A 15,643-nucleotide genomic window follows, 5' to 3' on the forward strand; every position below is an offset into this window, starting at 1 on the left:
AAGAGACACCTGGAAAGACATCATTCAAGTGTTTACAGCAAAATACTTCAGAGCAAGAAAGAACAGAATTATTATTTTTTTGGAAATATGTTTTTTATTAGTGATATACAAACTGTAGGTTGAGATCAAATCTTAGTTAATAAGTAATACATCTACATTACTGCTGTATAAGGTATCAGATATCAGCTCACATAAAAATACACACAGGGCCTAGAAGGTTATTAATTTAAGAACAAAAATTATGATGAAGTAAACTTAAGAATTTTTAGGGTTGTATCTGCAATTTAAATCTCTTTCTTAAACATACATTCTTGTAGTATTACTTAAACATTATGTAAGAATTCTTAAGTATAAAACACCTGTTCTTATGAATTGTATTTTTGTAAAAAAAATATTATGCATTATTAAAACAACAAGACATAGAACATTCTCCCTACTTCATTTATTCAAAAAGTAAAATGCACTGGTTTATAGAGAACTAAAGTTTCTATAATTAATCAGTATTATTAGAACAATTATTTTCTAAAGATTACTGAAAGAATTTGTCAATATACTATATTTCCCACCTATTATGAACTAGTTGGTCAGAAATAATATTTCCTGGCTGTCTTTAAACAGCTACATTTATTTTCAATTGTCTTTTTTTTACTTTACATAAACTTAAGAACCTTTTAAAATATCATTTTTAAATATCTGTTTTTAGGTTACTGTAAGTGTATTAAAAGCAATTAGGCTTGACAACTTGACATTGCAAAAAACTCATTAGACTATTAAGGTATTGAATCATTTCTTCATCATAACATTTTATTTAAAGCAAGTTGCATGTGCTGTTACTGACAGTGGTGCCAATGCTGTAGGTGGTGCCAGCTTCTTAACTTGAAACGGCACCTTGTTTAGCTCATACATTGCACCTCTGTCTGCAGGAGATTATTCTTCCCAGGCAAGGAAAGCAAGTGTTACTAGAGGAAATATCTGCAGTGATTGTCAATCCATAGCCCCACTTTTTAAAAGGTGACCTACTGCTGGGAATGCCTATTCAAAGGGGTACCTGGCTGAACCTGGATCTGAACCAGTGAAGATCCTGAGAGACTGCATTACAAGATGGAGCTCAAGCTTGCCAGTGATTGAAAATGTGATTCAACAAGTGCAGTAGTTAGACATTGCAGCCTTGAAATTGAAGAGACCCAGCACTAAACATTGCTGCTGAGGATAAGATGCTCCTGGAAGAAGTGAGTGAGATGCTGAAGCCATTTCAGGAAGCAACCACAACTCTTTCTGGGGCAAAATATCCTACAGCATCTCTCACTGTGCCCACAGTGGCTGGAATTCGCAGAGCACTTGGCCAGATTGAAGTGAAGTCTGAACCTCGATCGAAGATGAGTGACTACCTCTTGAGTCAGATCTCAAGAAGGTAATCAAGCTTCATGGATGACCTTCATTTTCATTTGTCAACATCCTTGGATCCGCAGTTTAAAAGCCGCCTCTTCAACAGTCAGCTAAAAGAAGCTATTATAAAAGGTTTGTTTGTTGCATGTGAACCACCTGTGGAAGAGCATCTACCAGCTTTCATTACTGAAGTGAGTTTGCGTAACCAGGTGCAGGTAGAGGAATCGCCAGCACCTAAATTGGACCAAGCACTGACTGCTTCCAATTCCGAAGTTGCTGGTGCTGAGTGGTCCTTCAGTAAACTGTCTTTGATAAATAATTACCTGTGGTTAACAAGATATTAAATATATTTTTGTATTAATTCTATATACCACTACCACATACATCTTCCCCTGGAGTTTACTGCAGGGTTAAAAGCACTGCATCCGAGCTCTAAACTTGCTCAAGTGTTGCAATACCCAGGAGCTGTGTGCTAGCTGGAACTAGAGGGGAAGATTAACCAGTATCTTGGAAAACAACAGGAATTCTGTACAGCATTAAAACACACAAATCAAGACAAATAATTGAAAAAAATCTAAAAATATCATTTATTGTACACAGGGTCATTTAAAAAATGCATGATTAGTTGCGATTATGTATTTGTTGTGATTATATATATATATATATATATATATATATATATATATATATATATATATATATATGAGATGGCAGGGAGGGGGTTAAAACCTTTCTGCAGAAAAAACATGTGCGGAAGGCACACTTTTGTTTTGTTAATTGTCTTTTGTTAATTGTTTTATTGTTTAATCAGTACCTGCACCTGGCTATTATTGAAAATTAGAGCCAGGTGCAGGGTTTAAAAGGAGAGCAGTCAGTCTGCTCTGGGCAGCTGCTGAAGAGGGTAGAAGCCCGATTGTGCTGGTGTGTGGGTACAGCCGTAATTAAAAAAAAAAAAAAAAAGGTAGAGTGAATCCTTGTCTGGGTGTGCTGTTCTGTTTCTTTTGTTTTTGTACAGGTAAACAGCTTAGCTGTCCTGTTTTAGTTTAGGTTCCTGTTTTGTTTTAGTTAGTGCTCAAAGAGAGCTAGGTGTTTGTTTTGTTTATTTTTGTTTTTGTTTTTATTAAAAATAGCGCAACCACGCTTAAAAAAATCAATTTCTGTGTGTTGGGTCAGTGTTTTCAAAGGGGCAACGAACCGAAGTGAGTGCGATTCTTTTACATATGGTGGCAGCGAGTGTGGGCGCCCCTGGAGACCCAAAAATGGATTTTAAAGATTTAATAGAGAGGCTTAAGGAGGAGCAGACAAGGAAGATGGAGAGGCAACCGCGCTTAAAAATCAATTTCGGTGTGTTGGGTCAGTGTTTTTAAAGGGGCAACGAACCGCCGTGAGGGCGACTCTTTTACAATATATATATATATATATATATATATATATATATATATATATATATATATTCATGTTTTGAGTCTGCCTGGGTGCTGCGTAACATGATGAAGGCTCCAGCACTGAGAATGACTCAGAGAGGCCGAGCGATAGAACTTAATTTGATACAACAAGCTTTAAAAAGTACATGTTGCTCATTTAAACACAACTTAGAGACAGATGTTATTTTTAGCATTGTTTAGTATTGTGTTGTATAATTAATCAGTCATTAAATCAGCACACACCAGATTTAATTGTAGTCAAGTCTCATTAGAACTGAGATTACACAATCTGACTATTTCACTTATCGAATCCTTTTTAAGAACTGTCAGTGTCACATAAGTTTACGACCTGCGTGAAATCATATGCAGTTTACTTCTGCTGATTAATTACCCTGCAATCTTTTTGTTCACTTTTACTTAAGTCTTTGTCATGTTGAGCAGCAAACACTGATAAGAATCAGTAAGCAGACCAGTTTAATTAAACTGTCCATTTTATCCTTGATCACAATTTAGCTAATATAGCATAGTCATTTTCTAAGCAGAGTTACAGCTTCAAATATGTTGTTCACAGTTTTAAAATTAGCCGAAGCTCAGTAAGCCACTCTCTCACAAAACGGTTGTGTATTGATGCAGTAGCTTGTGTAGGTGCTGCTAGAAGCTGACCCTGCCAGCCTCGAATCTGGCCGATGAGTTGCAGCCATTGAGTGTGTAGAAAGTGTTTATTAAAGATAGGGTGGATTTTAAAAAATTATTGAAAACATTTGTCATTTGGCAATGCCCACCCCCCCATCTCCGCCCATGCTGTGAATTCACTGATGTTTTTGAAGGTTGTATTTAACACGGAAACTCCCACAGTCAGAGCAGAGATACGGTTTCTCTCCTGTGTGAGTTTGCTGTTGTAAAACAAGGCTGTCTACCTGACAAACTATTTCCAGTCAGAACAGTGATACGGTTTCTCTCCTCTGTGAATTCGCTGGTGTTTATTCACGTTTCCTGAGTGTCTGAAACTCTTCCCACATTCAGAGCACCTACACAGTTTCCCTCCTGTGTGAGTTCGCTGGTGCATTTCAAAATGCAATGAACACTGCATCCAGATTTTAATAATGGTGCAATGAGCCTCCAGCATGAGTCAGTGCAGCTCCATTGCAACACATCCTAACCCCTGCATTGGGAGACAGTAACACAACACTTCTGTGATTATATACATGATTGGTCAACACAGAAAAAAGACTGAGACAGTAAAGGTTTCGCCCTGGTAGCATTGTGTTCATATAACAATTACAATGTGTGGAAGAAGTTTAACCCTAAACTAAACATTTGGGGACTTAAAGTTTCTTGTGAATTCGCTGGTGTGAAACAAGTCTGCCTGTTCTACTAAAACTCTTCCCACAGTCAGAACAGCGATACGGTTTCTCTACTGTGTGAATTCGCTGGTGTTTTTTTAGGTCTCTTGAATCTCTGAAACTCTTCCCACAGTCAGAGCAGCTATATGGTTTCTCTCCTGTGTGAATGCGCTGGTGTGAAACAAGGTTGCCCATTCTACTGAAACTCTTCCCACAGTCAGAGCAACGATATGGTTTCTCTCCTGTGTGAGTTCGCTGATGTCTTTTCACATCTCCCGAGTGACTGAAACTCTTCCCACAGTCAGAGCAGTGATACGGTTTCTCTCCTGTGTGAATTCGCTGGTGTGCTTTCAGGCTTCCTAAATTACTGAAACTCTTCCCACAGTCAGAGCACTGATATGGTTTCTCTCCTGTGTGAATCCGCTGGTGTACTTGAAAGTGCTGTATCCTATTGAAACACTTCCCACAGTCCGAGCAGCCATATGGTTTTTTTCCTGTGTGCATTCGCTGGTGTAAAACAAGGCTGTCTGACCGACTGAATCTCTTCCCACAGTCAGAGCAGCGATATGGTTTCTCTCCTGTGTGAGTTCGCTGGTGTATTTCAAGGTGGTCTACCCTACTGAAACACTTCCCACAGTCAGAGCAGTGATACGGTTTATAGTGAATTCGCTGGTGTGCTTTCAAGGTTATTGAGTGACTGAAACTCTTCCCACAGTCAGAGCAGTGATACGGTTTCTCTCCTGTGTGAATTCGCTGGTGTGCTTTCAGGCTTCCTAAATTACTGAATCTCTTCCCACAGTCAGAGCAGCGATATGGTTTCTCTCCTGTGTGAGTTCGCTGGTGTATTTCAAGGTGGTCTACCCTACTGAAACACTTCCCACAGTCAGAGCAGTGATACGGTTTATAGTGAATTCGCTGGTGTGCTTTCAAGGTTATTGAGTGACTGAAACTCTTCCCACAGTCAGAGCAGCGATACAGTTTCTCTCCTGTATGAATTCGCTGGTGTGTTTTCAGGTTTCCTAACTGGGTGAACCCTTTCCCACAGTCAGGATATTCTCCACCGCCCGCCCTCGCTTTAGCTGCTGGACTGGAACCTGGAAAATATGAACAGGAAAGAAAGTAAGATGGACTGCTTGTAGGCTTGGGGCATGTGGCTAGATGGTGGAGTGGATTAAAGCATGTGAATTTCAGCTGTGGGGGCTTGCACTGGGTTACAGTTAAACTTAAAGCCTTCACTTTGTGTAAAAGCAGCATCAGTAACGGATGATGCTGGTGAAACCGAGCCCTGGAATCAAAATCTGCCTTCAAAGCTCTCCTGTAATGTTTGAGGTCTATTTCCTCTAACACACACTACACTTATATATTGTTCAATAGTATTACATTACACATTTACAATAATATCCATAAAAACCATGAAAAATCTATGAATTAGAAGTCTTATATTTTAAACAAGTCAAATCGTTCTTTCAAACACCACAAACATGTCAGTTTTTACAAAGTAAAAATTGTTCTTTTACTTTAACATATGTTATATAAAATGCAAGAAAAAAACTGTAAAAACTATTTACAAAAATACAGCCCTATACTACACACAGTTTTGTATTTATATTTTGAAACATTGTTTTAGAATTAAGCAATTCAAACTTAACATTCAAGTTGAATAAACCTATTCAAAACATGGTGGCATTAAAACAGCAATAGTAACATTGTAACATTCTTTAAAAAAGAGTGTAAAAGCATAACTGGATGAATAGGGAGAGAGAGATCCATTACTTTCTAACCAAACATTTGGTCACATTTAGTAATGTTCATGTGTGTTACACCATTCCATGAAATTCCTGAAAGCGGGGTCCCATTTTGTAAAACAAAAAGCAGCGTGTGTGTCTTTTTCTTGTTGAAATTGAATTTACACCAAACAAACAGAAACATACATACAAAACACAGAGCTCATGCTTAAAATACATACATACATACATACATATATATATATATATATATATATATAAAGCATTTGAATTTCACTTTTGTGTGCTGGGGGGATTTCCCCCCTATGCTGCAGCCAATGGGGGGGGGGGGGGGGGGCAAAAAAATCCACTTTTGCATATAAAACACTATATGTATTTTACAGCACCTCCGGTCAAAGTAACAAAAACACTTATTCACTGCCAAACATGAACTCCTTTAGATGTGTAATGACTGCAGTACAGGATACTGACCTTCAGGTTAGGGTTTCAGTGTAGGGAGAGGATTATTCATTGTTTTATTAACAATAATATGATAGCCAATCACAGTGCAGTGTCCTGACAGGAGAATTCCGTGTTACATTTGTAAGGACAGCTCAAGACTGGGGCGTGGTTTGGTAGTGAGTAGATTTATTGTCTGTATCTATTAATTAACAGCAACTGCTTCAGACTGATTTGGAACGCAGAGAGAAAAATGAAGAAAACACGGGCTGTGACGGATAATCAAATAAATTATAACATTGAAGAGATGGGCTTTGTATCACAAAACTGGTGACGAAGTCAGAAATCACATGTGACGGGTAAGTGCATTCATTTGTTATAATTATTATTATTTATTTATTGGCAAACACCCTTATCCAGGGCGACTTACAATTGTTACAAGATATCACATTATTTTTACATACAATTACCCATTTATACAGTTGGGTTTTCACTGGAGCAATCTAGGTAGAGTACCTTGCTCAAGGGTACAACAGCAGTGTCCCCCACTGGGGATTGAACCCACAACCCTCCGGTCAAGAGTCCAGAGCCCTAACCACTACTCCACACTGCTGCCCTTGGGATAATACCCACCCCCAGAGCAATGGCAACATTACATCGATATTGAAGAGGCAGAAAATATGTGATGTGATATCTAAAGGGTTCAAAACGATCACGGGTGATGAAGATGTCGGCGGAGGATGACCCGGAGGCGTACTTGGTGGCATTCTAGCGGCTGGCTACCGCGGCGGCTTGGCCGCGGGAGTTCTGGGCCAGCCAGCTGGGACCCTGCCTGATTGGGGAGGCTCAGGCAGCTTACCAGGCTATGAGCGACCAGCACGCCACCGAGTATGACCTAGTCAAGCAGGCTATCCTCCGCCGGCTCAATATTACTACCGAGACCCACCGGGCGCGGTTTCGGGAGTACCGGAGAGCCCCGGAGACACGCCCCAGGGTGGTTGCGGAGAGGTTGTGCGACCACATGGTGCATTGGCTGACCCCCGGGAAGAAGACCGCCCAGCAGATGGGGGAAGCCATTGTGGTAGAACAGTTCTGCCATGTGGTCGGCGCCGAAACCCAGGCGTGGATACGGCGCCACAACCCCGACACCCTGGAGGAGGCGGTCAAATTGGCCGAAGATTTTGAGGACTCCCTGACCTCTGCCCGGATTGGGATCCTGTCCGCCCCTGCCCTTCGAAGCAGCCGCGCTCTCTCTCCCTCTCCTCCAACATCATCACCACCACCCCCCTCGTTCCAGGGACCCAGACCTCCCAGAGCACCGACCCCATTGGGCCCCCTTGCCTCCCCCCCATGGAGACCAAGGTTGGCCCCCAGCTGGGGTAGAGGTGCTGCCCCTGCCCCGTTGCCATACCAGCAGCGGGACAGATTTCTAACCCATGCCCCCTCTGTCCCTCCTATCTGTTTTAGGTGCCACCAGCCGGGACATCTGGCCAGGTCATGCCCCGCTGCCATGGAGTGTGACGTGGCCGCGTGCAATTGGGCACCTGAGACTGGTAAGCGGGGGGAAAATGGTCGGGAGGGGCCTTGTCTGATTAATGTGGTGTTAGGGAATGTGAAAACCCACGCGTTAGTGGACACAGGGTGTGAGCAAACCTTGATTAGGACAGCTCTCCTGGGCGGTGTGTCGTGGCGGCCACGAGGTCAGGTGGCCATCTCCTGTATCCATGGAGACACGGCGGCATACCCCACATTAAAAGTATATTTATCGGTAGGACCGATAAAACGTCACCTTGTAGTCGGGGTGGCGGAAAGGTTGCCACACCCAGTTATTCTGGGCCGAGACTGGCCAAAATTCAAAGAATTGATGAAAGAAATGGCAGTCTCAGCCACACACGTAAACGTGGCAGAGGAAAAAAAAAAGGAACGAATTGGTGATGTGTTTCCTTTTCACACTGAAATGTTTTCCCCTCTTTTCCGTCCTAGAAAAACGAATAAGGAGAGACGGACCGCAAAATGGGAGGGAGCGTTGTTGAGACAAGGCTGGGGTCTGGTGGGAGAGTGCTGCAATGGTAACAAACGCCAGTCGAAGGGAGTGGGAACGCAGTGTGACCGAGAGAGCGAGGTTACTGGACCGACTAGAGCAGATGTTATTCCAGCCCCTCTCAATGTACCGGACCCGTGGTACTCAAGCGCGGACCTAGTGTGGGGCCAACAAAACGACCCGTCACTGGTGCACGCTTGGGGACAGGTCTGGTCCATTGAAGGTAAGGATGTTGACGGCGCTGGGGCGCTGGTATATCCACATTTCAGTATCAAGGGGCAATTACTGTATAGGGTAAACCTAGCCGCGGGCACAGGACAGCCTGTAACACAATTATTGGTTCCCCCGTCTTGTCGGCTGGAGGTCATGAGGCTGGCGCATGATATCCCTTTTGCGGGGCACCTCGGAGCCGAGAAGACGAGGGAGCGGATATTGGCTCGATTCTATTGGGTAGGTCTTCATACTGATGTGTCAAAATATGTAGCCACCTGCCCAGACTGCCAGCGAGTAGCGCCGGGTCGAGTGCGCCCCGCCCCTTTGGTCCCACTGCCGATTATTTCCACTCCTTTCAAGCGCATTGCAATGGACATAGTCGGCCCTTTGCTACCTTCTGACTCCGGGTATACGCACATTTTAGTAGTGGTGGATTATGCAACGCGATACCCGGAGGCAGTTCCATTGAGGTCCACTAGTGCCGCTGCAATAGCCACCGAGTTAGCCCAGATTATGGCCAGAGTAGGGATCCCCAAGGAGATTTTGACCGATCACGGAACTAATTTTCTGTCCAATACGTTACAGCAGGTGTACAAAATATTAAAAATACGTCCCATCAGGACGTCCGTTTATCATCCACAATCGGACGGTCTGGTGGAACGTTTTAATCAGACCTTAAAGTCGATGCTGAGGCGATTTGTAACACAAGAGCAGAAACATTGGGCATCACTTCTCCCCTACCTCCTTTTTGCAGTGAGAGAAGTGCCGCAGAGTTCAACGGGGTTCTCCCCCTTTGAGCTCCTGTACGGCCGGCAGCCTCGCGGCATTCTCGACCTGCTGAGAGAGGGGTGGGAGGAGCACAAAGGCTCGTCTAAAAATGTAGTGAAGTATGTGCTCCTACTCAGAGATCGCCTGGATTTGGTCGGTCGTTTGGCCCAAGACAACCTCAGATCGGCTCAGCACCGACAAGAGCAGCATTATAACAAAAATGCACGGATTCGAACCTTTCGACCAGGGGACAAGGTAATGCTGCTACTTCCCTCATCAGAGTCAAAACTGTGTGCTAAATGGCAGGGGCCGTATGAGGTGATTCGGGCTATAGGGAAAGTAAATTATGAAATTAGACAGCCCGATCGCCGGAATGAACGTGAAATTTACCACATTAATTTGTTGAAGCCCTGGCAGGCAAGAGAGGTCTTATTTATAGCCCCAGGCAATATGGAGGATGATTTAGGTCCCTGTCCAGAGACCCCGAGCACAAGAGCGATTTCAATGGGGGAGCAATTAGTTCCGGATCAGCAAAGAGAGCTGCGTAAGCTTATTGAGGAGTTCAGTGATGTTTTTTCTGATGTGCCCGGCAGGACGAACTTAGTTGAATATGACATTATCTCTCCTCCAGGTGTCACAGTGCGAGAAAGACCGTACCGGATCCCGGAAAGTCGACGAAGCGGCGTTCGCAAAGAGGTACGGGATATGCTCGAGCTTGGAGTGATTGAACCTTCCAGGAGCGAGTGGTGCAGTCCTATTGTAATAGTGGCTAAGAAGGACGGCACCAACCGCTTCTGCGTAGATTTCAGAAAGGTGAATGCTATTGCCAAGTTCGATGCGTATCCCATGCCTCGGGTCGACGAACTTTTAGACAGACTGGGAAAAGCGAGGTTTATTTCCACTCTGGACCTGACGAAGGGATACTGGCAAATCCCTCTAACCCGCAGCTCCAGAGAGAAAACCGCATTTTCAACACCAGAGGGGCTGTTCCACTTTAAAACCATGCCATTTGGGCTACATGGTGCGCCCGCTGCCTTTCAGAGACTGATGGACCAGGTTTTACGCCCACATCATGAATATGCAGCAGCGTATATTGATGACGTGGTGATTTACAGCTCCACCTGGCGAGAGCATTTGGCTAGGATTGCAGCCGTTCTTCAGTCTCTAAGGGCAGCCCGGCTGACAGCTAACTTGAGGAAATGTGCGTTTGCCAAGATAGAGACTCAATATTTGGGATTTTTAATGGGAAATGGAAGGGTGAGACCTGTGGTCACCAAAATCCAGGCTTTGGTTGATGCAGCGATCCCCAAAACCAAGACTCAGGTGAGGTCACTACTGGGCTTAGCCGGTTATTACCGCCGCTTCATCCCCGAGTACGCCACAGTGGTTAACCCGTTAGTCGACCTCACCAAAAAGAGTGCGCCAAATTTAATTAAATGGTCAGCTGAGTGTCAGGGGGCGTTTGATACGATTAAGCGTAAACTTTGCCAGGCCTCCACTCTTATTACCCCAGATTTCACCAAGAGATTCATCCTCCACACCGACGCCTCGGATGTAGGGTTGGGTGCAGTCTTGTCCCAAAAAGTAGCTGGAGTAGAACACCCGATATTGTACCTGAGCAAAAAAATGTTACCTCGGGAGCGTAACTACTCCGTAGTCGAAAAAGAGTGTTTGGCCATTAAATGGGCTACTCACTCTTTACGATACTACCTGCTGGGACACTCATTTGATCTGGTCACAGACCACGCCCCACTCAAGTGGTTAAGCACAATGAAGGACAGCAATGCCCGGATAACTCGGTGGTATCTGGCATTGCAGCCCTTCATGTACCATATGGTACACCGTGCGGGGAAAGACCACCAAAATGCGGATTATTTTTCCCGGGAGGGGGGAGCAATGGGAAAGGTAGATTTAGCCGAGTGTTCCTTCGGCTCCACTCTGAGCGGTGGGATATGTGACAGAAATACAATGAGTTCTGGTGATAAATCTTCCTCCCGACCTGTGAGGGCGCTAAAGAACGGGAGGAGAAGTATCTGGAAGGGCTGGCCTGACAGTTCGTTTCCGGGACCGGAAAGTGGGTCAGCCTGGAAGGAAGCGAGACTCTGTTGTAAGACCGTACTGATCTGACAGGTAAACAAGGGGCAGCTGCAAGTAATAAGGCAGCTGCAACCGTTTACCTAGATATCATGCGGGATTACATATAGGGGCCAGGGTAACGCTGTTCTTTTCCTTCGTTTGGGTTAAACAGGAGGAGAGAAGGACTGAGAGAGGAGCTCTCAGAAATATAAAAAAGGAATAAGTGTTACGTGTTGTGTGTTATTTCTGTCTGTCTATAATTGTCTGTCTTTTGTCGCACTACTAGACAGTTAAAGCACACCTCCGGAGCTGTCGCCACAAAAGCACTATCCGGAGCACCACTGCACAGAGCACCTGCACGACTGAGTTCACCCAGGACTGGTGACCGTGCATTTGTTTTTCTGTTCAGGACTGTGTGGGATTATTCACGCTCCCCGTGCTTTACACATTGTTGTGTACTGCCGGGGATTTATTATTTGACGGTCGCCAGACCTGGAAACAGCACAATAAACACTTGTTCACCAAATTATCGTTGTCTGTCTGTCACTCCTGCATCGCATCACCGCTACACCTGTTCCCCTTACCATCCACTTTGCCACAGGGAGTCTTCATCTTTGAGAAAGTTCTATAATCATGACGTGTTAATTTGCCTATTTGTTGCTATGCTGATCCTGTATAAATATCGTGCTACCTTGTCAATCATGAAGAGAGAGTGTGTTCCTGTAACGGCTGCTGCTCTTCCCTTGCACGCATTGTATTAAAGCTTCTTGAAAATGGTATCGAGTGGAGTCATCAGTCATTTCACACTAAACAGGATTTTACCGACTACAATATCTGAAGTTCACCAGTAGAGAGTCCTATCTTGAACTGGTTGGAGTGGTACACGAAAAACAAACAGCTAGTAATGTAACCTACATGCTCCCTCCCTCCCTCTCAACTACACTGTGGATTTCACGCAATCTAGAATGACAATGTCAAAGCTACTGGGAGTCACTCACCTGCTAGACTGCATTCTGAATGGGAGCGCCCGTCTTCCTTTCCACCTCCTTGCATGCTGTTGGGAGAGCCTTCCTCTCCAGCGCCTTGCTCTCTCACGCAGATTCTCTCCAGCACCACGCTACACTCCCGCAGGCATACAGGCTCCAGCTCAGGGATGTTTGGTTTGAAGTCCTCAGATTCTTCCTTCACTGGTTCCATGTGCTCAAACTCTACTTCAGGGGGCTCCCATTTAATACGGACAGTTTCCAGCACCTCTTCTTGTTTAACAGGAAGGGATTCTTCTGTCTGGGGGATCTCCAATTCATTGTGCTCAGCTTTAATCTCAGAGACCTCTGGCTGGCTGCTGTCACATTGCATCTCACAGAGCTCCTGTTTAATGGGGAGGGAAGCCAGCCCAGAGAACTCCACTCTAATGGGGACCAGTTCAAGTTCCGGGAACTCCTCTTTAATCTGGACAGATTCCATCTTCACACTGTCCATGGCAGCACACAGGACTCTGTTTAGTAGCTGATGGAAAAAAAAGAGTATTTATTTATTTAGATACAGGGCTATTAAGGCCATTGTAGAGGCCGACAAAATCTGACCTTAATAGCAGGGGTGTCTTTAGTATTGAAGGAACATATAATTTCTTGTAATAATTTCATAATACCAGATTTTATCTGTCTAACCTGTAGAGTCTGGATTGAAGAATGATGGATAAAAGTTGGAATATTGAAGCTGAACTGCATCTCTGAGTGTGAAGAGGCTTTTAAAGGATGCTGCATCAAGCTACAGTATCCACAGGACAAAATAAAAACAGAAAATAAAGCAGCTGTACAGGACTATATAGCATCAGAACTAATCAAAAAAGCCTTTCTGGACTGGCAGTTGCAGTCGCAAAATGTTTATTTCTCAAATAAATAATTGCCTTTGCGTGTCTCCTTCTGTCGCCCTCTCTCCTCACACACGGCGTCCGAGTGAGCTGTCGAACCCCCTCCTCTCTCCTCACACACGGCGTGCGAGTGAGCTGTCAAAGCCCTGCCTCTCAGCTCGAGCTGCGTGCGTCTCTGATCTGGTACCTCATTTCTATGGACAGCCATCTTGAGTGCGCTCGAATTGACCTGAAGTCTCCCAGAACTCGAGTTGGTGAAAAAGGAGGCATCTCCATGCTTTTCAGAGTGACACGAGTTATCACGCGAGTTGGGCAGGAAATGCTTGTGAATTAAAGGTCAAGACGTGCATGTGCTGCAGATGGTATTAGTCAAATTGTCAACAAATTAATTCATCCAGATATACTTTCACAATTGTTTCATGCAATACACATACCTCTGGCAGACTGGTATGCAGTAATGAGTCAGAGTGGATATGAGAATGGCAGGGATGAAGCCAACATGCTTGAAAACATTAAAAGTAGACCGGACATTTCCATCAAAGGATTTAAATCTGGAATTGTTCTGATGCGATCAGAAACCCAAAGGTAGTGTAAACTGCGCCTGCTGCTGTAGTAGGACTTCCTTTTTCTGTGAAGCATTTTTCTTTTTTTTTTTTTTAAAAAAGAGTTTGATTAACAGCCAAAATTGTTTATGCCAGACTTGTTAGGAAGTCTATAACACAATGGTTGATTGTTATTGTCGATACGTTTTAGATACAGTGTACTGTTTATAAGAATCACATCCGTCCCGGATGATTTGATTCTTATAAGCGTTTGATTCTCGAAAGTAGACCGATATGATAACTGTGGTGAAGTGCTGCAGAATCAGTATGCTAGTTTGAGAACGAGAAGAGCTTTGTTCCCTGCAGTGTAAGGGGTTGACCACTAGATGTCATGAGTTCCCGCATGTATGCACGCCTCTGAAAAATCCATAGTTGCTTGTCTCCTCAACAAATTGAAGATAATGGTCAATTGGTTAATTGCTTGTTAAAATTAATGGCACCTTAATAAAATGGGCTTAGCCGACAGCTTTGTGATGGGGGTGTAGAGGAGTAAGGAAGTGGAAACGTGCGTGCATTGTGGAAGCAGAAATACGTGAAAGAAACCAACACCAAAGAGTGAGCAAGAGATGCGTTTGTTCCAGTACTATACTGTGCAAATAAGTTGAGTAGTCACAGTATGTGTGTTGTTCCGGGGGAAACGTATGAACTGTTTTGATTGTATTTGTTCAGATGGGTAAACGGCTTATCCGTCCTGACATCAGTCAGGGACCACATGAAGTATTGTTTAGTTAGAGCTCTGAGTTAGCTTCATTTTGTTTGTTTTGTTTTATTAGCGGTTGTTTCCCCAGCACAGTGTAAGAAAAATAAAACCAACACAGTTTAAACCTGTAAACCAGACTCCCAATCAGTAAACACTCACAGGGGGCGGGCAGGGGGAGAGGGGGAGCTCAATCTCATGCAGATTCAGAGAGTCACACCTGAGGGAAACAGAGAAGCTCTGCGCTTAACGCAAAAAATAATTGCTGATTACAAATGTAATAAAAATAAATAAAAACGTAGCTTTGCTTAAACCCTTTACACAAAAACGATGCACAGGCTTGACTATCGATAGTCGTCAAACGATAGATAAATCGATGCATCACCTCAGCTTAATTACAATTACCGTAAAACTTGAATTAAACGCCTCCGGTGTTTATTTACGATACTTGCCAGCAGACCCGGCGCGTATTGGAGACAGGCAATTATTTGAAGTTTTACGGACATTAAATGCTAGGATCCTTCCACTTGGTATTTAACTATACATGAATATCCACACTCACATTAACGCAATATCTACGATGGCCCTGAAGTGCAAAACACAAACACAAAAAGAAAAACACAAAAAGGAAAACACAACAACATTAAGGAAAACGCTGCAACATTAACTTCAAACCGGAATGGGTAGGTTCAAAGGAAAAGGGGTTCCACATCACTGATAGGAAGAACAACCTGTCAATCATTGTGCCACAGAACTGTTTTTAATACAGTATTTAATTTCCCAGCGTTTTGTCCTTCCTCTCTAATGTAGGGTGTGTGTATATATATATATATATATATATATATATATATATATATATATATATATATATATATATATATATAAATAGACTGTGTTACGCATTTTAATTAATGATAATAATAAACTAGCCTATAAGTGCTAAAAGATGTTTTTTATGTAAGCTGGCAAGGAGGAATCAATTGATGTTGGTTAAGATGATTGGAGCAGGTTAAAAGCCCCGTCCGGCAGGATTTATCTTG

The 15,643-nt window shown here is 43.6% G+C and overlaps 2 protein-coding genes across 3 annotated transcripts in view; one reads left to right on the forward strand and one right to left on the reverse strand.

Moving 5' to 3' along the window:
* Window positions 1–15,643, forward strand: part of LOC131706977 (zinc finger protein 883-like) — a 56,823-nt gene that overhangs the window by 19,163 nt on the left and 22,017 nt on the right. The window lies entirely within an intron of this gene.
* Window positions 125–15,265, reverse strand: LOC131706970 (zinc finger protein 883-like). The gene is made up of 2 exons (XM_059008962.1): window positions 12,433–15,265; window positions 125–5,247 (listed from the first exon to the last, which is right to left on the reverse strand). Exons 1-2 carry the CDS (start codon window positions 12,911–12,913, stop codon window positions 4,136–4,138), a joined length of 1,593 nt encoding a protein of 530 aa, XP_058864945.1. The 5' UTR covers window positions 12,914–15,265; the 3' UTR covers window positions 125–4,135.

This window comes from Acipenser ruthenus, chromosome 38, assembly GCF_902713425.1.
Source record: "Acipenser ruthenus chromosome 38, fAciRut3.2 maternal haplotype, whole genome shotgun sequence".
In the NCBI taxonomy this organism is placed as follows: domain Eukaryota; kingdom Metazoa; phylum Chordata; class Actinopteri; order Acipenseriformes; family Acipenseridae; genus Acipenser; species Acipenser ruthenus.

Bases quoted from the DNA above. Each gene is read 5' to 3' on its own strand.
- LOC131706970 (XM_059008962.1), bottom strand. From the start codon at position 12,913: ATGGACAGTGTGAAGATGGAATCTGTCCAGATTAAAGAGGAGTTCCCG. The intron at 5,248-12,432 runs GTGAGTGACTCC...CATATTTTCCAG, and splicing joins TTCAGAATGCAGTCTAGCAG to GTTCCAGTCCAGCAGCTAAA.